The sequence below is a fragment of the Neodiprion fabricii genome, chromosome 5 (assembly GCF_021155785.1).
Source record: "Neodiprion fabricii isolate iyNeoFabr1 chromosome 5, iyNeoFabr1.1, whole genome shotgun sequence".
In the NCBI taxonomy this organism is placed as follows: domain Eukaryota; kingdom Metazoa; phylum Arthropoda; class Insecta; order Hymenoptera; family Diprionidae; genus Neodiprion; species Neodiprion fabricii.
The window spans coordinates 569,884-594,124 of NC_060243.1; the positions used below are offsets into that span (position 1 = coordinate 569,884).

The window sequence follows — 24,241 nt, forward strand, 5'->3', positions numbered from 1 at the left end:
TTCACCTCGCGTGGAACTCACGAGTCACGAATGCCTGCATCTTGACGGTCGGGGTGTTGTCACCTGGAAGAATCGCTGATCAACCTCAAAGTCCCATCTCAAACACGATTCGTCCTCTCGATGTTTACCGGAATTTTACTACGAATCTTGTCATTTCTGCTAAGTATATATTCAGGGGCATTCCATGCCAAATTTACTCTCGTCATGTTTAACTTTCTGTATAATGAAACTTTTCATAGGTGATTATTTATATAAACATTCACGATACTGGCAATGGATAAAATCGGTCGATCTTGCATGGAATTTCTCATAAACATACAAGACACTTGAAACTCACCGACTGCAGTCGTCATCGACGTCTCGACGCTGTTGAAGAAAATAGCTTCAGCAGTGATCGGGATCAAACCACTCGATTGACTTGAACCACCCCCGATCTTAAGTAATACGAAAATACTCGCAAGTCGTTGCATACCGATTTCCGGAATCGGTGATCTTCCAACTTTCTACACGGACATTCGCGTCGTTGAACGAATTTAAACCGCGCAGCTTACACACACATGTTAGGTATAGCTGCAGTTTCAAAGCCCTCGTGTTTTCCGTTCGAAAAGTCCAAAGCACATAGCATATATACCATAAACCAACCATTCGGCACTTGGTGCTGAATCTTTTATACAGATAAACTCGAGCAAAGTTCACAGCTGCGAGGAGCGAATACCTGCATGAGCTTCAGTCTGGCACGCGTGTCTCTTTTGCATATGTAACGAGACTGGACGTAGCGAAAGAGGCGAAGAGAGAATACGACGCAGGGCAGGAACTGTCCGGCATCCTGCGTACTCGTCGCGAATATTCGCCTTTCGCCCGGCTGTCTTTTCCAGTTCAGAATCACCGATGCAGCCCGGATTTGCATAGCGCCCTGTAGCCGCGCTGTTTGCCACGCTCAATCGGTTCGAAAATGTGAAACGGAGGAAAAGAAACGAGACTGAAAGAAGACGAAGAAAAAAAAAAGCACACTCATAGACTGCATGCACACAATCTCAAGTTAAGTGCGCGGAAGAGAACGGAACGCTTTCAAGTTCCGGCTGCACACACTTCCCGACTTCAATCTCGGCCCGGAATTGCCGTTCCTTTGCCGTTTCAAGGGTGCGCATAATCCCTTTTTCCTTGCACCACTATTCTCGAATTTTGCGCGAGACGCGTCTTCGTCGGTATAAACGGAGAATTTTTCCTATTTCGAGAACGCTGCGGCTGCGGCTGCGGCATGCGGGACGACTCGATTCAACAACAAAACGGCGGTCAGTCGTCGGTCCGAGCTTCGAACTGCACGGGTTTCGGAAAATTGTTGCGGAATGATTTGACGAGGGTGTAAAAGCGCGATGCGAGAACGGAAAATTGCCGCGCGTACCCGGCGAGACGTATGAAAATCGAGCTTTCTCTCACCCGCGTGTTATGCTAAATTCACCCGTCACACTCTTCCTCTCCGCCCTCGTTCAGCCCTGCGCCGGAAACGCCACGCGGCTTTTGATTGATAACAGAGATTGCTCGAGAGTTATACCGCCCCCGCAGCTTTCATTAACATTTACGAGGATATGAATTTCCCCGCTTCTTCCTACCGGATCGATACGATCTTCCCTCAAATTCCGGTTTTGGCTTGGCCGAAACTAGCGCCGATTCTATTACATTATCTTCCAATTTTCACCGCTGCTGTAATACCTGTGTACTACGCGGATAAAAATTTCACCTTTTTTTGCCCATGGCTTAATATCGCCGGTAAACAAATTGGTACAGGGGGGGGGGGGAGTGTAGAAGTAAACGCTTTGCGCAAACAGCGTAACTCGCGTTTAACCACCTGTACCTACGCAGCTACGCTCGAAACAAACCATTTATGCTGATTAGCCTTGCTTCGTATCCCCCCGAATGCCGTTTGTTTATTGATATCATTACCGCCTGCAGCTCGCTCGGCTCGGCTCGGTAAATTCACGCGGGATTCTGAAACACGGCCAGTTTCATGCTGCAGAGATTGAAAAAAACCCACGATATCGAATTTTTAAAATAGCGAAAACTTAATATAGATAGAATTTAAAAATGTTGAAGTAGTCGAAGTATGGAGAAGTAGAAGATGAGAAAGGTCAAAACATAGAATGCCAAACTGTAGAATGGTCAGAATCCCCTTCGCTAGTATATGTAGAATTTTATACAGATTCTCGATGTTGCTGTTTGATATTGTCACCTTTCTATACCTTGTCTTTCTGTACTTCGACTTGCTGTGTTTTCAATTTTCTGTACTTGAACTTGCCACATTTTTAAATTCTACCAACAAAATTTTCGAGTGTGTGAAAATTCGATATTTCGATCCTTCTATCAATTAGGGATTCTATTTTCTTACCCCCACCCCAGAGAATCACGTCCCTGATAAACTCGGGGTAACGAGTCTAATCCTTTCTCTTTTATTTCTCTGTTCCAGATCGACCCAAAGGTGGCGTTTCCAAGGAGAGCACATCCGAAGGTACGTTCAATTTTTATTCGATAATTACGAATTCTCGAAAGAGAGAGATAGAAAAAGAGAGACGGGTGAAGGAAACTAGAAAAGAGAGTTTATCGTTATTATTATTCGTACCATTTGTACCTACTCGGTTTTTTTTCGCTTCACCGCTTTTGCCGAGCAACACCGAGAAAGAATTATGAACTGAAAAAAAGGTTTAACGATGAATTCAAACGGAGTTTTGTACGTCGTCGGGCCATCCGCTGTTCTTCCACAATGCGAAGCGCAGGTATATATATAATAAGCGCAATTAACCGAATTCACCGTCAAAATGGGAAATAATTTTCTTCCCTTTCGCGTACACGCCGATTTATAATATATCTATGTACATAGCTCCGGTATATAGTTGTGCGAAATTTGCGTAGTTTAATAATATAAATGCCAGGCACGCGAAAATTACCGTCGAGCGAATGAATTGCGCTAATTTTAATTGTACCCGGAATACCTGCAGTCAGCTCCGAACCCCTTCCAAACTTCCCCGAATCCGCGTTGTCTGTCTATACCTAAAGCTTCTCGGCCACCTCAACTTTTTTCACAACCCCGCCCGCAACCCTTCAATTTTCACCCTTTCTTCTCCGCACAGTACATGAACACATATACCATGTACAGTATAGTACATATCCGCTACAGCGGATGATTGGAAGCGGAGGTTGAAAAACGGGTGGAAGAAACGAAAAGAACTTGGTCGAAGACCGCGCTCACTGACGATGATTAACATCTATCTTTGTTTCGGTTTTACCGCTTGCTGAATATATTATACGCGATTATACGCGCGGCCGAAATGGCTAATCAGGAAATGCATCAACGCCTGTTTGTATTTTCCGCAAACCCAACAGCCGAACGCGATATGCGTGTTTGTGCGACTGCACAGTGTCTAAATAGCGCTTTAATTCCGGCAGCGTGTAAACCGGGAACCGGAACACCGCGGTTTTCCCGTAGATTTAATACACAGGCATGCAACCATGGGTCTATACGTATATCGAGCAAACAAAACGCGGGGCTGCAATTTTCATAAAATGGCAAAACATCGCACGGCACCCGTCCACCCTGCTGCTGCTGCTGCTGCACCGGAACTCCGTGCGTGAACCGAAGCAACGCTCTCGGAAAAGCGGAACGGCGATGTGCAAGCTCGTTTTGGTCGTATTCACTGCTTGTTTCAGTGCTGCATCCCTGCGTTGCGGAAACGCCATTGCAGACCAAAAGTGTGTGCGATGCATTTCGCGAGATGCATCGTGCATTACGGTGATCCTTATTTTGGATATTGACGAATTTTTTCCGCCCCATTCCCCAAATCAACTTCAAATAATTCGTAAACCATTGCCTGATTTTTTCATGCGAATAACATGAAAAAAACGTTTTTCCCATGCTATTTCCATGAGAAACTTCAATCACAAAGCGATATGTCTTAGAATTGAGATGAAAAATCTGTAAAAACAAGTGGAATTTTTTTTAATTATTTGAAATTGATTTGAGGGAGTGGGGTGGAAATAATTCTTCAACACCGCAAACAAGGACCACCCTAATGATGCATATTTACCTAAAAATTACAGTCAATTCTTTTTGTTATTCCTTCTTACGGGGGGGGGGGGGGGGACTTTTTCTCCACTCATCGTCATCGTTCACCAAAATATCCTATTTATGAAATTCACTCCGTTACGGCGTCTTTTTTTCCTGATGTAAGGAAAAGCTGAGTGTCTCGGGCTACGGGACGTCAGGACGATAAACAAAGCGTCAAGCTCCGATGTCCACGGATATGGGGAACGACGGTAAAGTCCGACTAATGGCTGTCGCTACTTTCCGCCGCGTCGGAAGCGCATTGCGCCGTTTCCGCCGGCCCGGAAGCACTGTAACAAAGCGATTCCGGTTCGCCGCCTTCCACTCTTCAGCCCCTGCAGAGCTTCTCCTCGATTCCGCGGATGACATTTCAATGAACTTTGCGGCTAGCACATTTTCTTCACGAAAGTTCACCGTAGTCCCGTAGCGGTATTACCCCGGCACTCGGTCGTCCCGCTCCGTCTCCTCGAGGAAGAAATTAGGCCAAGTCAATCTCCCTCTAAATTAAACTACTCGTCCCTTGAGCTAAGCCGCCCCCCGACGCTCCGGATTATCTCTTTTTGATCTCCACCGCCCCTCTTCAGCCTCCGGCTGATGCTAGTTTTCAGCGGAAGATCAGCCGCCGAGCTTCTCTCTGTAACGGGATTTTTCCGCAGTTGTAACGGTTCGTTGCGTCGCAGGGTGCGAGTCGACTTTTTCGACATCTTGAAACTCACCGATACAACTTGGCAGGGCAGCAACAGCTTCCGGGAACCGGGGCGAGAATTATATTCAACGAATTTGTCGCACTTGTATTACGTGTAAGAATATAAGGGGCGCAGCCTTCGACCGAGCCTCGAGACGGAGTAAAAAGTTTCTTTTCAAATATCCTGGATCACTTGTGTTCGGTGCTCGGTGACACAGAAAAAAGTAGGGGGGTTCTTCTTCATCTCTCTTCTTTTTTCTTTCTCGCTAAGCGGCGATTCTCGCTCCCTCTCGCCCTTTCGCCATTCACGAATCAACCGAGTTGCGAATAAAGCTCGGCGAGATTTTTCTGTAACCAAGTAGTTTCTCGTTCTCCTGTAACTTTTTGTCTATTTATGAAATGAGCTGGAAACAATTGCGATCCTGCTCGAAGTCGCAAGATAGGATACACTGTAAGTCTATCGCAGTGCGGACTTCTATTAGAACATTTTTTAAGTCAATCTTATACTATCTGATGTTCAAGTTCTGAATTAACCACTAAAATTGTCCTATAATAGTTCACACCGGCCACGTTCAGTCAATTTTAACACCGCTAATTTTATACCAACAGTATAACACCAACCAAACCAACTTTGGGGCACGGATGAGAGTTGAGATAAAAAACCAAAAAAATTATAGAATTATTTTGAATTATGCGGAGCCGATTTAGAGGGCGTGCGGGTCGAACTTCAAACCGACCTTTTCAAGTCGGCGCCTAATTTACACCGTATGAAGAAATGTTTTTGGAGCACAGCTTGAAGTAATTGAAATGAAACATATACCGCAGCGTAATCCGTATGGTGAAAATTCTGACAAAAATTGTAAAAATTCGGAATCAAAGATCGAATGAAATCCGGAAGATGGGCGCTACCTCAGCTGGCTGATCGAATCGAGTTTTGCCAAAAAAGGGAATAAAACGAGACCCGCAGTGAGCGTGATTCCGGTCTCTGCAGCGGGGGTTAAAACTCGGGATCGGAAAAGTTCTTCTCCCTAGTCTCGCGGCCGCGTGTCGGAGGTGATGCGGGGTCGGGGGTGGTCGACGAAGGACACTGGCCGCCACTTACGCCGAGCAAACAGCCCGTCCCGGTCACATCGTCGCCGACACGACGGGAGCCCCCATTCGGTCCGCTGTGTCCACAAGGGTGTCTATGCTCCGAGCGGCTCCGAAGCTCGGAGGTGGGGGTGGCGAGGCGAATCCCGTTTCAGAAAACACTGAAGCTGCAGTATGAATGACGCGGCCCGCGTATAAAATGCATAGAATTTAGCCGGGCTTTCCCGGCGCCGATGAGGGATGAATCTTGCACTCCGCTCTTTGAGCACCGCAGTGCGCGTCAAACGTCGCCTCCCTGAAAGCTCGGGAGCTTTCATCCTGCGCCCGCACCTGCAGGTCAGTCGTCCTATCGTGAAAGCTTATCTAGCTTATCGTGCTTTAACGGAGAAACGAAGAGTGGGGATTTCTCGTGTTCGGATTGAAGAACGGAACCGTCAAGACGAATTGGGAACCGTTTGAGTGGGTCGAATTCAATCTTTGTGCGATTTTGTTTATGGTACAAAAATTTCAAAAGCTCGTAATTTCCCAGCCAGAGCAACCGGGAGACGTTGCCGGGAAGACAGTGTGGATCGAATAAATGAACCATCGTATATTTTGTTGGCTTCGGTGAACTTTCGAACGATTTACTGGGGCGGATCAAAGATAACGCATCTCTCGCTATTCTTTCGCTAAAAGTTTTGCGGTGACTCCCAGAGCGCGGTTGTCTCCAAAGTTGAATGAAAACAAATCGTACCACCGTTGGAAGAGAACGAGCCTCGGCATTTCCTACCCTTAGCTCCCCCCACTCCCGGACCTCCGATGATATCGCCGAGCCATTCAAGATACCGAGAGCCGTGTAAGGTGGATATCTTTTTCACTCGTCGAGAAAATAAAACGGGTCTCAGAGGGGCGGGGACGAGGGTGAGGATGAGGATGAGGATGAGGATGAGGATGAGGATGAGGATGAGGATGAGGGAAGCCGGCGGAGACCCAGGATGAGAACGGAGAGGAGCTGAACACCCTGGGGAGCCGGCAGCTCGTTACCCGAGACGTGATGCAACCCCCGTTTCCAGCCCAACCCCGGCGGTCTGAATAATATTCCACACCTACGCGCGGCGCACGCGATACTCGCTCCTTCCGCGTAATACACCAGTGCAGCCAGTTTAGCGGAGCGTTTCTATACGTATACGTGTATAATTATTCCGGCTGAATAGAAGGTGGCAGGTGTTGGACGCAGCGAGCTTCTCAGCTCTCCTAGTTGCAGTAACAAGTGGGTTTTGTGACGGCTACGCGAGGCGTTTCCAACCGGCCCGCCGCTTCAAGGGCTCGAGAATCTCCTTCCTCTTCTACTATGAGAAACGGAAGCACGGTCAGGAATCAACGGGCTGCTGCGGGACTTTTCGAGGTCCACGCTTCCGAACTCTCGGTTTACGACTCCGCTCCGCCTTGCGGGCCGAAATTCGTGGCTCGATCTGACTTTCTTTCCTCTCTGCTTCTCCGTGTGTCCGGATTTTTTTTTTTTTTTTTTTTTACCGCCCTAGTAGCTGCGGCGGATCCGGATCGTAAAGTCATATTTTCCGCTGACTGTTTCAATTATTAATGACCCGCGCCGCGCTCTTGGATAAGAAGGAAAACGCGCGAAACGATCGGGGGAACGATCGGGCAGGATTACGATATACATAAAACGCGGCCGGCGATCGTTCACGACGATTTCGCAAAAGTCGTCCGAGCGGAAAGTTCCCATTGCACCTTCCGTACCTTTTCTTCTTCATTCTTTGTTCGTATCGCCGATTTCAACCCCGTCTGCAGGTATGGATACAAAACCGATGCGCGTGCAGTCGAAGAATTCCTGGCGGTCGAGATTTTTGGCGGGCTTTTTCCCACCGTACCGCCGATCTTGCGACCGGGTTTTTCTATGGGTGCCCTTTTATTTACGCCGTACTAAACGTTATCGCTGTTCCGCTCGATTAACTATTGTCCGAATATCCCAGCCGTAAACCCGCGGGGGCGAATCAGGGATCCAGGGATGGCATGACCGCCCTTTGGGTCACGCAGGTCCGAGTCGCGAAATAACTGTCCGTTTCTGTGGTCGTAAATCGTTCCCGGAATATTCGACGAACTAAGTTTTCGAATCACGGTGAATCGTACAGGATCAGCTGTGTCGTGAAACCCAGGAGAATTGGAATTAGAGTTGACGCACGATTCAACGTTGCGACTGTACTCGTACACCATTTGTACTTACGTACCTTCGAGTATCTTCAATTTCCAGGTTCATTACTAAAATCACTGGACGTATTAAGCAAGTTTTTGAAAAAAGTTTTGCTATTTGACGATGATTCGCTTCAATGTTTAATAACTAGCGTTTTCGTAGATCAAGGCATCTTTGTACTACTTCCGGCCACAATTTCCGATAATGCCTAACGAATGTGACCCATAGTGAATGTAATCATCTGGTACTGATTAAAATGTGAAAAAAGCCGGTATATCATCTACCCTGAGGTATTCGTATCGATCCATGGCCTTTTCCGCTAAACGATGCGAGAAACTTGAGTCCAGGGTGCTGACTGTAAAGACTTTTCCTTCATTATCTCGGAGTGGCTCAAACAGGCATCAGTCCGTTTTTTAAAAAGCACTTTGTGCCGGACTGAGAACAGAAGGCATGCAGTCGCGCGAACAACGACGCTTATACTCGTAGGTATACGTCGCGTATGAGCGATCATGTGCAACGGGTGCTTTAATCGTGCAGTCGTTTCATTTCCTCTCTCTTCCTCTCGTCCCGCGTCATCGTAGGTCCCCGTTCCTGACGGCGAACGAACGAACTATTCGTGCGCAGGTGTTGGTGAAGAGCGAACCTAGACGGTGCTCAGAGTCTGGCACAAGGTGCGTCACGGACTACTCTGCACCTATGGCATGGATTGGCAGTGGTGCTGGCTTCACTCTGCATCAAGGGTAGACAGATGGCACCGGAAACAATCGGTAAAAAGCCTCGCGCTGAAAGGCTTTTCATCTTTCGCGTTACATAGGTATAAGAGCCGCTGACTGGTTCCCTACCTCCATCCCCCCCCCCCCCCTCTCCCACTTCTTCTCTTGCAGTTCATCCCTCGCGCATACACGGTTTCAATTTTTTCTCTGCACCCCGTATTTTTTCCTCCACTTTTCACATTTTTTGTCTCCCTCCGCGCTGTACGGATCCTTTTCGCGTCGCGCGATGCACGCGTCGCGTCGGCCCGAAAGACCGTCGGCTTCGCGTCGGGGGCGGGGGGGCCGGAGGGCAAGACGAGGGCTCTCCGCCCCCCGAGCATAAGGCTCGGAGCCAGGGACGCACGCACGACGTTGAATGGTTCTGGTAATTGCGCGCTTAATATTTCAGTGCCTTTCTCTGTGCAAGCACGTAGAGAGAAACAGGAGTTAAGGGAGGAAGGGGAAGCTCGCGGAAAATACGTGTAAGCCTGAAGAGTAACGCTCCGCGATTTTCTTCAGCCCGCTTTTCTGAACCGTATTACTCGTCGTATGATTACGGTCAGGCTCGAAGTACCCGTAACCACGCGGTGAAATTATGAAGAACCTTATAAATTCACTGCACCAGCATCACAGTCGAGCTACTGCTGCGACTGTAATTAAGTGACGTGATGTTAAATTGGCTGTAGAATATTTGCGGGTCGAGATCGAGTACGTCTTTTGTAATCGCCGACTTCACCCGGGACGAATCGAGGTCCCCGTGCTACTCCAGGCCGAAGGGGACAAAAGATGGAGTGAAACAGGGGGATGGAGAGGCGGGGGGGGGGGGGGGGGGGCTGGAATGACCTTGGGCGAGACCGGAGGCAATCGAGTGGGATTAAACCTTCTCGATTGCTTCTTACTTCGCGCGACGGCTCCTCTCGTTAATAGAGGGGGTTCCCGGGGGTTAATTGGACATTTTTTACTGTCAATTTGGGATCGAGAATATCGAGGCTTTGTAGGAATGGTTTTTTCTCTCGCTCTCTCTGTTTTCTCACCAAAAATGACACAGATCCGGGAGCGTAATTGAAACGGAAACACGCACCGCGTGACGCTGCTACCGATCATCGAAGACCGGCGAGGGGAGGATGTGCGGGAAGTTAGCCAGCGGTCACGGCACCACCGCTTTCTCATGCCAGACCTCGAAATCACGGCTTGATCCATCGGGCTCAAGGGCCCTTCTCGCCCGCCTCTGAGCCAAGGGTGAGATATGATCTGAGCTCTCGCTATCGCGCATCAACCGGCTCCACCCTTCTTCCCCGCGCGCCCTCATAGACCTCCCCTCAAGCCCCTCGCGTTCGCCGGTCTAATCACTAATTAGAATCGCCAGGTACACACGCATCCTGCCCCGTTTACCTCGCCTGTGCACTCCTGCAGCACTGATTAATATTAATTGTATTACACGTGCTGTTTTGACCGTTATGACGTATCGGGCTTGTTATCTAAGTGAATACTTAATCGGATTACATGCCCCGCATCGATCCGACGCGTGGCTTACAATTGACGTTACGCCTGACGTCGGCTGCAGTCTAGAAATCGAAAATTTGGATTCTAAGAGACCTCTTATTGTCCCAAATAATTCATCCTACGAGTCCGGGTGAATCTGGGGAAAATTTTTTACCCACTGCGAAACTATATCTCTGATTCGGAAGATTGTTCGACCCCTATTTCTAGAGCTTTTGAATTCACTGAAGTGGGATAGGAATAAGCGAGATATATATATATATACATACATAAGAACTCGAGCACATATTCCGAGTGTCTGGTATGGAATGTGTATGCGTGAGAGACGTGGGATACGGGGGGTGAAAAATGCCTGAGCAGAGCGTGTATTCCCCTGCATAAGTAAAGCTTTTCTTTCCTGCGCCGTAGCGCCACGTTCGGTAGCGCCTCGAGATCCTGGCCGTGGCCGTGGCTCCGAAGTCCGCTCTCCTGCTTGTCCTTATACCCGGTATCCCACCCTCTAGGAAACAATGAAACCTCCCAATCACATTTAGTATTCCCACCCCCTCCTACCTCAGACTCAAGTTTCCCAGAGCTCTTGAGTTGAACCGGGCGCCTCGGCGAAAGCGGTTCCTCCTTCGCTTGTGAATCGTTTTACATTTTTATAAAGCAGCTTAATTCGGAGCGGGGTGAGAGAGGCCGCCGGACTGCGGAGGCGCGGCGAAACGAAACGAAACGAAACGAAACGAAACGAAACGAAACGAAACGTAACGTAACATAACGTAACGCAACGTAACGTAACGGCGCCACGCCGCGCCGCGCAACGCCGCGCTGTGCGAATGTTAGGGGTGATAAATTATACCTAGTTAGGTGTGTTAGCTACATACGCGGCGGCGCGGAGAATTATTATTCGAGAATTTATTCCCGTAGAGGAATTATTACGGCCATTATGTCACGGCTGAACAGATGTTTTAACCGGGCTACGAAACGCCCGTTACGTAATTGGTACCACGGAAAACTGCTCCGCTGGTGCATACCTATACCCACTATCGTCTGCTAGTGGATTTTCCGAAACTGCACTGACAATGAAAACTAGTGAAAAACTTTTACCTTTCACTGTGCAATTGCACCCTACGTTTTGGAATCTGCCCGCGTGCATGCGTCTTCAACATACATTCGGATGTATAACGAATTCGAGGGTGTGGAAACTGCGAGACTTTTTTCGCGCCTCGACTGCCTCTGCAATTTTGTCCGAATATCTCCCCAGGTGATACGGGGCCGGCTCTCTGCACGATGCGTTCCGCGGAATAGGTTCTTCGCTTTCTCGCTATTTTCTCCGCTCGGCATTATGTATTCATTCGCCATTTTACCCCGCAGGTTTAACCCCCCGTACAACTTGGCGTGGCGGTATAACGCGATAGCGATTCTGCAAGACCCGAGAGAGAGAGAGAGAGAGAGAAAGAGAACCAGAGTTCGACAAAACAAGAATCCGATTCGTGCACGCGGGCTTGGGCATTAATTGGACCGCCGGATGTATTTCCCGCGGGATATATCCGCGAGTAGTCTCCCGCGTTCCGTGTATTACGAAGGCGAAACTAAAAAAAATGAACGAAAATAAAAATGAAAGAAAATGAAAAAAAAATTACACCCACAGACACGGGATCGAATAGTGGTACTGAACTTTCAAAGGGCCCAAGGAACCGGGCGAGTGGCAGCTGCGTTTCCCCGCTTTTCCCCGCTTTTCCGGGATGACTCGATGATCAGGAGAGCGAAATACCCATCCGCGACTTGAATTCGGGGAGCTCGCGTGGCTCCCGTCAAAGTCGGAGGTCGTGCCTTTTGTATACCTGTTGCCGCGGTTAAAGGGCCGCGCGGGCTTGGACTTGACGGCGAAAAGCAATTAGACACGAAGGTACGTATCAAGTTTTTCAGCGAAGTTCCGGCAATATGCGCGGCGAGTCGGAACCGTAATTTCTGAGTGCCCGGACGTTGCGTTACTGCTCCGCAATTCCGGGGAATTCTCACCCCTCGTATACAGCATGGGGCTGTTTTACGACCGTTCAGAGCCGCGGGTCCCTCGATACTTGTGCTTAAGCATGTAGAGTATAATAATTTGCATTGTATGTACGCGAACCCTCCTGCACACACGGTCCATCGTAAATGCGGCTGTAGCTGACAGGAGGCACGAAGAGTCGCCGTGCGCGATGGGCTTCGCGAACACCGTAATACGATTCAGGGGCCAGTTTACCGGGGCTGAACGATGCCGAAGGAGCCCGGAATCACCCTTGTTATCTGACGAAAATCGACCTTGGGCCTATACGTTATACGTCGGTGACTCGTACAATATTATATACCGAGTGATTTCTGTGTGAAAAATCGGCCACGAGGGATCGGACCTCTTTCGGATGATATAAAGGAGGGTGAAAAAAGGAGTCTCTGATCAGAGTGGATGGGAGGGGGGGGGGGGGGGGGTGGATTGGGCTGCAGGTATAATACAACCGAGTAAGGATTTTCCTTCGAAATCGACGATCGACCCGGGAAATGGTAGAAAATTCTTGGAACCAGTGGGTAAAATCACTTGCGGCCTTCCAATTTATCCTCAAGCTAAAACCCCCGGGTCTCGGAGCGCGGTTTAGGACGTGATGCGATATCGCTATCGGTGTATGCTGACGTCACGACCCGCCCTTCTCTTGTTTCAACCCCCCATCGCCCTCCCGGCATCGCCGGCAGATCCATTTTCTCGTCCCTCAGCCACCCCGCCTGTGGCCCCTTGTGTCGCGTAACCGGCGCTGGATCCACTCGCGAACAACGCACAATCACGCACAACGTGGAACAGCTATCCTCGAGCTGCTGCTGCGACCCTGGCGAACGCGAAGGACACGCTTATACACCCGCCCAGCACCCACCTAGGTATACACTCCGTTGAACCAGGCAAAAACATAAACCGCTACCGGCCAGCAAGAACTAATCTGTCAGCCCGTGGTTTCGGGGCTGAATAATTATTATGAGGGATACACCGGGACCGCCACTGCGGAAACCAGATTCCGAAGTGCGTAGGTTCTCGAAAGAGCTTGGAACACACTTTCAGGTGCAATCGAAAACTCATATTCTTGTTAATATTAGCGAGTTACGATGATGGTTCGCTGAGAAGTGAAAGAAACTCGATGATCTATTCGAGAGTAAGATGTACGAAAACAGTGGCTGAATATTGCATTCGATATATGCGGTGGCTGCTAGAAACTGCTCTTTAATTTCAACCGTGCTTGATCGATCGAAGCTAAAGGGAGACTGTAAAAAAGGTATGCACTGGGTTAAGCGGGGTGACTGCCAAGGTTGTAAGAAGTCTTAAGCGTCCCCCGACCTCACCGCGGGAGATAACAACAACAGAAGAGCTGTAGAGCCGGATTCGAGACACGGAAATAAGAACAACAACTTCCCAGAAGCCCCAAGTAGCGGCAAACTCGAAGCGTCCGAGTCGCGTCGTGACTTGGGCAGGCGGACGGCTAATGGATACCCTCGGTGGTTTTTGCCCGCCGAGGGTAGTTCGTGCAACAATATTTTGGGACGGGGAAAATCAGCTTCCGCTTATAGCCGGATTCGTCAAGCACGCCTCGCCGCCCTCCAGGGCGCTACACTAACTGTCCACCGCAGACTCCGAGGTTGTTGCCCGCCGTGCCAGTTCCATTCGGTCTGCAGCCGCCGCTGGATACACCGTACACACATTCGCGATGAAATATTGCCGGTCTGGCTAATCGCCGGCCATGTTAATAAATCCGCCAACATCGCCCGCTTGGTGAACACACCGGTGTATACATTTTGTTGCGGGAATGCATTACGGAGTACGAATAAGGAGTGAGGTGCGATGCTTTTCTCGATCGGCAGCGCTGTTCTTCGGCTCTTTGGACTTTCGGACCGTCGAGACTTTTGCGGCTTTTCCCTCTTTTATCCCCGGCTTGCGTCCAGGGTCGCGAAGGCCGGTCGTAACCGCGGCTTCGGAGCACTCAACTGTGGTCCAGCCGTTGTTCGGGATTATGCAAGTTCGGTTCGTCCTCCGCTAATCTCCGTCCGTGTAAATGCACCCTGCTCGCCGGCCGATGGCCGTCGCTCGAGTTATCTCTATTACACTTCGGTCAACATCGACAGCTCCGTGCAGTCTACGGACGGATATACCCGCTCCTACCAAACACCCAGATACACACGGGAGATAGCAGCTAACCAGGTTCCCTCGGCGATCAATTTGCATCCGAGGTCAACAGGAGACGGGGTACCGTAGCTACTGCGGGGAAGAATGAATTCCGACGTTCGATTCAGGGTGAAGTTTGATGCTTCTGGGATCTGCAAAGGCCAAGGGTGTTACGGCAATCTAAGTTGGCGTGTTTAGACAGTAGTGGGAAGAGGGTGACGCCAGATTTTGACGGGTAGCTGAGTCAACTGTTAACGTTGTAGCCGCCTGCTGCGGCCCTCGGAGAATATTCCTTCGGTGATCACGGAGCCACACCTCGGCTCTGACGTCCGCCTGGATCTCGGTGAGGTCAGACGTTTATAATCAGTGGAATTAGGACCGATCCGGGTGGCTAGAATCACTCGGCTCGAATCACGGCTAGAAGGGGAGCTTAAAGTCCCCGGGGAATAAGAACGAGAAGGAGGAGGATCTGTACAAGTTGTAAGCAAAGATGTTAAACAGTTGTCAAGTCCATCCCTTAGTCGGGACGACGTTTCACCTCGGGAACCCGCGAGTCGCAGACAGAGTCGTCGACGTAGCTCCCCCCCCTGGACCCCCTCCCCGTCCCCCTGCCTTGCCTCCGTGAAATTGAATTACAATAAGCGAGGCAAAGTTGGGTGATCCGTCCCTTGTCTCGCGCTGGTTTCAAGCTCCCCGCTCCTGTACCGACGCCGAAAGCTCGACTGGAATTCTTACAGGGCTTTTGTTTCCCCGGGTGCTTGATGGGCGACGTTCTGGCCCTCGCATCGCGACGGGGGTGGAATTAATTGCTGCGTTTTTGACATCCCGCCATTGTTCGCGGTAAGAACGGTCGGTGCGGGTGACGATGGGCTGGAAAAGTTACCTCCAACTGACGCGGGTACCCCCTTCTCTTTTTTCCCCCTCCCTTCTCTTTCTCTTTCCTCCAGGAATTCCCGACCTCTCTAACCTCGGTCCCGTCTCAATGATCGCTCTTGTACTTTTACCTACGGCGTTAAAAGTTCCTCTCAAGATTCAGCGCTATTATTAAAACTCTCCCGGTTGCCCCTGAATTATGTTGCTACCGTCAGAATCTACACGGTCCTCAGGGTCATGCCCAAAGTTACAGTTATGCTCGACGGTGAGCTTGCAGTTACATTTTCTGCCTCAGCGTATGCCGACACTCAATATCGGCGGGATCGTTCGTTGGGTCGGGCACTCGAGTCATCTCATTTTCGTAATTGGTCCATCCTTCGGTGTCCGTTAGTCCAATTCAACGCATCCTGCACGTACGTTCAACAGTTTCTCAGCGACGTGCGTGAGGAGCAAAACCTTGAGACAAAAGCTGACCAACCTGTGACTTCGTACCCTCAGAAGTTACCGTCGAACTTTCGACGTTGGCCGATTATTCTACAATCTGCGATGGCTTGGCTCGCCTTGCGGCTTTCCAACCCCCGGGGTCCAACTCGCCTCCCTGCTCTCTCGGCGAAAACTTCCCCCGGAGTAGAAATTGCGCGGCAATACTACGTCCCGCTGGTCGCCGGAATTCAGGGCACCAAGTTGGACGGGGACGAAACCTGGAACGGTACTTCTCATCTTAAAACCGCAAATTGTTACTCGGGCGGAATTCTAAGGCGCGTGTGTTGTCCTAGGCTGACGGTTACGTAATCTTGCGGAATTAGGGGTTGAGCATGGCAGCCGGGCGCTCATGCCGCGGGGAAGAAGTGACAACAAAAGCTTCTCGAGGATTAGGATCCGTCACTGACGCCACTCGGGTTCGGTTCCGTTTCCCAAAACTCATCCGCCACAAATGTATCACGGCCTCGCAGCCCACATCGCAAGACGTTCTCAGGGCCGTCGGCTCATGGATTGATCGTTGAGCCATACCCTTGAAGCTCCTCTCCTCGGGCAGCTTTTTCCTTCCTTCCTACGCCGCTTGGTTATCCGATCCGATCGCGCCGATTAGGCTCCTCGCAGCTTCTGCCGCATGTCCACTGCCGCTCTACTTGACTCGAATAACGTCCAGATTAACGCCGGCCCTAACACGCATGCAACGAAAGCTTCGTGCGGTGGAATTCGGTCGGTAGGTACACGATATTAGTGGCCTTTGATATCCCGTCTGTCCGCTGACGCAAAGGGTTGGGGCTCGGCCTGCTGCAAGGGTAGTTTCGGGCGCGTGGCCAGAAGAGAGTGTGAGAAGAAGAGAGAGAGAGAGAGAGAGAGAGAGAGAGAGAGAGAGGAGAAGGGCGAGGGAGAAAAGCCCTCGGCTCAGCTAAGCAAAGCGGTATTATGTTTAATATGTTTGTGCGGATCGTAATAAAACTGTTTGCGGAGGACCGCCTGGATTATTCTCGTATTAAATGCCCCTCGTCCTTCTTCCATCTCTCTCTCTCTCCGTCTCCCCTTCTCCCCCTCTCCCTCTCTCTCTCTTTTGTACCGCAGGATTCCAAAGGCATAAAAGGGTTTGAATTACGCGTGCGGTTCGGTACAAGGTATACGATACACATATCTATACTCGATTCAATTTATTGTATTCTCACGAAGATTGCTCAATGCGACACGGTTACGGGGACCTCGTTCCGGTTGAGCAATGGTGCCGGACACACGTACTCGACGGATAGAGTGGAGAGAAAATCGTCAGCATCGGATCGCTAACGAGTTTCCACCTTCCAACGAGCGTTGCACAGCCGGTCGGTTAGTCGGCGGATGCTAAACGAAGCTAAACGGGATGAATGTTGGTTCGTTAATTGTTGTTATGAATTGCCTTGGGGAGAAAGGGAGTCGAGATTTACTTGACCAACTAAGATGAGCGGGGCTCGCCAACTCCGGATCCTCGTTCGTAGGAGCGCGAGATTAGAGGGCCGCGACTGCTCCGCAGATTGGCGCTAAACATAGTCCGTGTGCCAAAGTTCACCCTCGTCCCGGCCATTCGTACCACGACTGGATTCAACTCTGGATTCTGGATTAAGGATTCAGCCTGTTCCTGCAGCAGCCACAATTTCGCTCCCATGCAGCTATAATCGGAACACACCCGAGTTAGTCCAAGGTACTCTTGGCGATCTCAGTACATCCTGCAAGCCTCGAAAAGTCCCGCAGTCATCGTCACAGGCGTGGGGTGCAAACCGTTATCCTCGATGAATCGATTCACCGATCGGACAATGAATTAATGACGAGCCCGATCCATACCGCAGCTTATTCCGAAGGAGCTTATAAATCTCCGCAAGCATTACCTACCCGCGAGATATCTTTAGCCGTAGCGGCGTGATCCCGCTTAGTTTCAGGATAATTCCGGCTGCATTACCCTGATGAGCTCGGTCCCGCGAGCCGTCTCCTTTCCGTCGCGTTTCCACCGCCCTTAGCCCCCTCGCTGATCTCTTCTCTCCCTCGCCCCTTCCCCCCCTGACTCGCCAAGTTTCCGTCGCGGGACTGAGAAGCGGAGGATGTAGGGGTGGGCGGTAATGCATCGCGAGTCAGGTTTGGCGCCCCAGAGACCGTGCCATCGGTGGTTGGAGGCACGGCTCGCTCTAGGTAGCTAATTTATCCAATATCGTTGGCTCCGCGTCGCGGCCGGCTCTCCGCTCTCGGAAAAAGCGAGAAATAGAAAGAGAGAGAGAGGTAGTGGAAGGAGAGCTTACCACTATCTCTCCCGAGGAGAGCAGAGCAGTCCCGCGTTCGAAATCGGAGGAATAAATTCCCGCCTTATTGTTGCCTCTCTTCCTTCCATTTTCTGTTTTCCTGACACACACCTCCATCCCCCTTCCCGTCCTGCATCTCTATCCGGTTCTATTTCCACCACCTGCTTTCACCAAAAAAAAATAGAGAAAAAAAAACTATTCCGCAACCAAGGAAGCTGGTGGTCTATGTACAGAATATAATCTCTCTCTCTCTCTCTCTCTCTCTCTCTCTCTCTCTCAGGGTAAAAGTTGTACATGTACAGCTACCGCGTCGCCGTTGCGGTCGATGGCGGCGATGTTCTTCGGGATAATTTATCTCCGGTATTTTCGGCGGGCTTTTCTCGCAAGGGGCGAGAGGGGCAAAGGAGGGAAAGAGAGAGATCAAACGCACGTTCGGGTACCCGGACGGAAGATCCGGAGAGCAAGAGAGAGAGAGAATCCAACCCCTGCCCCCCGGGGGAGGCGGGAAACTAAATGCGAGGCGAGGCCGTCGAGCGAAAGCTCGCCAAAGCGTGCTGTAGTCGATCAATCCAATGTGCTTGCGTACTTATTCACGTGGCGTCTGCCGTCTCGTTAGGATATATTTGGGGGTCCGGTTCCAGGTCGAGCGAGGTCGGGTCGATGCGTCGAGTCAGCCGCTTGTACGAATCATGACCGACGAGTCATTAGTATCCATTTAACCGCCTTAATCAACCGTCCAGTTCTCGCCACCGGCCGGTTTACTTTTCTCATTCTATACACCGGCTATATACCCACAGCCGCTTCCTGCCCATAAATTTTCCCAGCTATACGCTCGTCCGCTAGGTGTAGTATACAACGAGGTATACACGTAACCGCATCGATCGGTCCTCTCTATGCACGGGGCTAATCTTTTCTTTCTCAATTTTCTGTTGCAGGTAAGCTTCGACTACGCCGGCTCGTTTCGTATAATTAGAGACGTTTTTCTACCCCTTTCTACTTTACGGTTATGTCATAATTATCACACCGAGATGAGTAAGTAGCCCGCCAACGTTCCATTTTGTACGTACCAGGACGTGCTTTCGAGCCGGTTATCAACGCCTCGAAGGCGCCGGGTGCTTCCGCTGAAACGTCACCCTGTATTACGTAACGGTATGAAAGTGCAGGATCGACCCTGTAGCCTGGCCGAGAGGAGGCGATGTGCCGGGGAAAAATATAGAGACGGTCGATCGAAGGCTCCCGAGAAAGGCGACAGCCTCGCCGAGCCAGGATACGATATCACCCCCGGTGACAGGCCGGGATAAAATCTCTGTGAAATGTCAGTCGACCCGTATTCCGTCGGACTACTGCTATATTTGAATCCTGAAGTTCGCCGTGGCGCCTCGGTCACGAGTCACCCGAGTTAAGGTTCTCGCTCTGACGTCTTCGGGAATAATTTTCTCCAACGTCGGTACGCGATAATATCATTTAACGGAAATATCCCGCCGATCCTAATAATCATTGTCAGACTGATTTCTTGCACTGTATCGGAAATTCGTGTCGCCTCGTAATTAAAGTTTTCCCGAAAATTCACCCCTCGCGATACGTACCTATCTTATCGAGCCGGTGCAGTTCGCACTCCGCGAGTTCCGCACGACGGTAGGCGACTCTGGCTCCGGAAGTATCATCTCGAGTGTCTGCGGGCGGAAGTCGAGTCTCGATCCGAGCACCGTGTCGGGCGTAAGGCTGGACCGGTTTAGCGGGTGTCACCTGGTCCTTCAGGGGTATATTTTTCTGCTCCGAGAGACTGGTTCAGGTCTCTGTAAGTCCGTTGTAAGACGTTATAGCCGAAGGTTTACGGGGCGGTGGCGACATTGCAGTGTGTCTGTGAGGGACGGGGGGGGGGGGGAAACATGAGCGGTACCGCGATCTCGAGAGGACGACCACCTCGCTTGATATCCCGGAAATGGCCGTTCCTTTATTTCTAACAAACACCTCACGTATCGGGCGTTTTAGCTCCTCGGGACTCGCTGTACGAGGTATAAGGCACCATAAATCCAAGTGTGATCCTCTTACGTCAACCACCATTCACCGAGGCTCCTCAGCTCTCGTACCGTTTCCTGTTTCTCACTTTCCCCGCACATCCCCGGCGTAGTTATCACGCCGTATTCATCTACCGGAAACATCCCGAAGAACCAGCTTTCCGCCATCCGCAAATGTCTGCAGCCTGTGTAATCACACGCATTAACAAAGTCTCTCGCTGATCGGATTAGCGGGAAACGCGGCTGTGATGTCTTTCCCTGTTACAGTCTCACGATTAGCCGGAACAAATTTCTTCGCCTCCGGCGGTTTCGCCTTAAAATTTTATCAAACGATTTCGGGGCTGCAAGTAACGAGCACACCTCGTATATAATTTTCCCCAAATCGTATCTTCCGTCGTAATATCGTGTCAGGACTAAGGATGATCCTGTCCTTTGTAACGCGTCTTAGAATGGATTAGGAAAGTGAACTCGACGCAACTCGAGGCCCGCGTCTTGCAGGATCGCGAGGCAAAATCGAGCTTCGCGCAATTCCTCATTCCTGCACATGGATGCGAGATTATCCCGAAGGATATAATGGAACGTTGCACCGCGTCGTCACATCGTCCCCGCATATCGCCTGCGAGCCATTAGCTCTGTAGGAAATTCAAATCAATTCAAGGAACGAAAAACTCTCCGTTAGCTTACGACGCTGCAGGGACGGGAGTCGCCTTATTAATACCATTAATCACGTCGAGTGGGGTTGCTGCCGCTGGGTGGCGGAGACTCAAGAATCCAGCTCGCCTCCCCGACGCCTATGTAAGCCCGAGTCCTTGCGTCCTTGCCCCCCCACCCTCGTACACAAGGACCGCATTGTTTTTCACCCGGATTATCCGGCGAGTCGCGCGCGTTCTTCGATCCTGCAGAGGATCGTTTCATCGGTCCAACTTGCGGTTCGCCCTCCCCGCCCTCCCGCCCTTTCTTTTTATCCCTTCTTTTTTCAGAAATTCGAGAGTGGAACTCTACCTCGTCCAAAGCTCGTTTTCGTGTATCATATTAATTAAGGAAGTTGCGCGAGGGCGTCGGAGTCGCGTGACCTCCTGCGATTTGCTCTTTCCCTCCTCCTCCCTCCCTCCCGCCCCCCAAATCACGGCTGGTCAACGTAACGTCGAAGAACACGTGTCCGAGTGATATTTTCCAGAAGTTCGGACATTCTGGCTGTTTCTTTTTGTTCTTTTTCTTTCTTTCTGATATTTCTCTTTCTCCGCGCGGAAATTTTCTACTCTACCTACTACAGCTACTCTGCAGTTTCCGAAACGAAGTGACAGCCGGCTGCGCGTTATCTTCCGGAAGAATGGAAAGGAGCGGAAAGGGGAGCGGGACGCAGGGCGGAAATGGGGGACGAGAAGTCGGGGTGCCAGATAAGTATTGAGCCTCTGAAATTCGCCCGAGTTTAAGGGGAAGTTCCTAGGTAAACCGCGAGAAGAAACTGGGTCAAGCAAACAGTCAACTGCCATGTTTTCAACAGGGTTGTCCGATCGTCGCTCTCCGCTGCAATTCTTTGCTCGCGGTTTTCGAACGGCCGCAGAACGGATGCCGGTGAGTTGTCCAACTGCTGGGCTGGCAAACGACGCGTTGTGTATAACAATTCTTTTATTCTTCGCCTCGGAAGTTCGTTCCTTTTGCTAAAATTTCTGCAATCAGTTACCTGCAAGATTTTACGGTGAACCCTGAGCCGCGGATTCAGGTGCGGATAATCCGCGCCTGTTGCGTGCCAGCGCCACCTGTTTGCGGGATCGATAGAATAATGATATGTTGTACCGCCGAGCATTGCGCTTACGGTGTCGAGGGATTTTTTAACCCCCTACGTAATCCGGTTGACCGAGGAATTGTCCGGTGATCCCGCTGGACGCTTATCGATCCGAAGATTTAGAACATCGCATCCTGTCCCCCAATTTTATCACGTTATCCCCCGCGGGGTTCAGCGAATCGTTAACTCAACGTGACACTAGGAGTTTTTGGGGGTTCTTCTTGCAGCCCCCGTTCGATTCGGTAGGGCCGAGCCGTCGACGAGAAGATAATAACAAATTCAGCCCCCCGCTAACCTGGATAGAACGGTTATCCAGCTCGTCCCCCTCGAGATTCATCCACGAATGTGTGCCAAGTGTTCGCGTGAGTCGCGAAAACGCGACGTGACGAATAACACAGTTCGACGAAAGAATTTCCTTTTTTTTTTTCGAATCTCTACCGAGATACATAACTTTCAATTTTATACACCGAATAATAACCAAAAGCTTTATTTTTTACTTATAAAGTTTGTTTTTGTCTTTGTTGCGTTGATAAATGAGTCTTGAAGTTTTTGGTTGATAGCTAATATGGGTACATACTCGGAAGAAAACGAAAAACGTTTTCACCGAGATGTGATTGACTTTATTGTTATTAACGTTATCAAGGGCAGTTTAACCAGAGCGTGATGGGAGATTACGTTTGGGGTTTGATACGGGAAAGTCCGTACGAAATTAGAAAAGTAGGAAAACTATCAACTTTTAAACTTTGTTTATCAATTCTTTTACATTTGCCGTTTATTATTAATTATTATTTTTCAATAAATGTGATTTGAATGCAAAACTGAAGCTCGCTTATTTGTCATATATACAATAAATGTTTGAGTTTTTGATAAAATTTCTTGCACTCTTAAAATCAGGTCATTGCCGTTTTAGCAGTGGAATTTCTTTCCCAGCGATTTTTTGCTTTACGGATTTGACTCGCCAATTCATTTCCCTTCGTAATTTCTCATTGTTATACGGAATTATTGTTCTCCGAATGAAAAACTGCGCTCTTCTAGCAGCCCCTGCGGGACGACGAGGCCGTAGCTGCACGTAGACGAAGCTGCGTCGAGGGCATCGATTGCCCGTTAACTCGGGGGACGTCCCATGGACGCGGATGGCAAGGTCGATTCGGTAAATTCGGTCGCGACGCCGGTGACGATGGCGGGCCTTCCGCCGTTAGCGTCAGAGCTAGGCGAGGGTCCCTCGGTCCTGGAGATAACACTTCCACCCGGCTATCCATCCATCCATCCATCCGTCCACCCATCCATTCATCCGTCCGTCCATCCGCCCAACCGTTGCCCGATCCCTCCGTCAATCCATTCGGTTATCGATTTGCCCCACGCGTATAAACGACGCGACGCGGATCGAGTTTTTGAAAATGCGAGAAACTGTAGCTCTGCCAAACCCTGCTGAAGCCGGCTCGAACACGACGCCGAAGAATCGGTGAAAATATGAAACTCTTGAAGGAAAATTTCAAGATTGTAATCGTGCCTTTTTTCACATTATACCTTACATGAGCACGGAAAAAAAATTTCTCGTCGATTCAGATGTACGATATAGCATCTCTGCGTCAGATTGAGGGACGGTGCTTATTTTCCATCGTCAGAGATAGAATCGCAAGGATTGTGGTGAGAATTTTTGTTTTCAAACTTGTCGAGAGTTTTACCGTATATCCCAACAGATTATTCTTTCCGTTCGTTGTCGAAATTTGTTGATAAGAATAGAGAGAAGAAGAAAACGGTGAAGGCATCCTGGATATGTAGGATGTACGTATATATAGTATATAATCGTATATACGGATACACATATACCTAGAGGAGTATGATAAAACGGGCAGGAGAGTAAATAGTATAGTAGCCGAGCCGGCATTACGCGAGCCACTATTCCTATCCATCCATCGGGTCGGGTGGTGCGGCCGCGGGTTGCCGGCGCAAACAGAAAACACGCCGTTATGGGGGAAGTTAGACTTTGTCGAACAAACAGCTTTCCGCCCCCCGCCCCAATCCTCCCCTACAGACTGCGAGACGCAGCTACCGCCATGCGAAAGGGTCGCACGTCTGACGCGAGTAACCTACTTTTTTCTTCTTTTCCCCCTCTCTCCTTCTTCTTCATCTTATCGCTCTTCTTCTTCGTCTCCTTCTCCTCCTCTTTTCTCTCTCCCTCTCGGTGCCGCCGTTGCTTTCTTTATTTATTTTTATTTCATTTTATCATTCCCTACCAACAGTTCTCCCAGTTTACCGTTCGATGGATGCAAAATTCCGCTTCTACGATACACGCACATGGTATGTATGTATGTATGTTTACACGCGCGCACGCG

General features: G+C 50.0%; 1 protein-coding gene across 15 annotated transcripts in view; it reads left to right on the forward strand.

Moving 5' to 3' along the window:
- Positions 1–24,241, forward strand: part of LOC124182895 (RNA-binding protein Musashi homolog Rbp6) — a 400,556-nt gene that overhangs the window by 227,384 nt on the left and 148,931 nt on the right. For all 15 annotated transcript variants that reach the window (XR_006870884.1, XR_006870885.1, XM_046570684.1 and 12 more), the window contains one exon: positions 2,462–2,503. Coding sequence is in view for 13 of the 15 variants with exons in the window: in XM_046570684.1 (XP_046426640.1) it covers positions 2,462–2,503 (42 nt within the window). In the remaining 2 variants the exon portion in view is untranslated. The remainder of the gene's footprint in view (positions 1–2,461; positions 2,504–24,241) is intronic.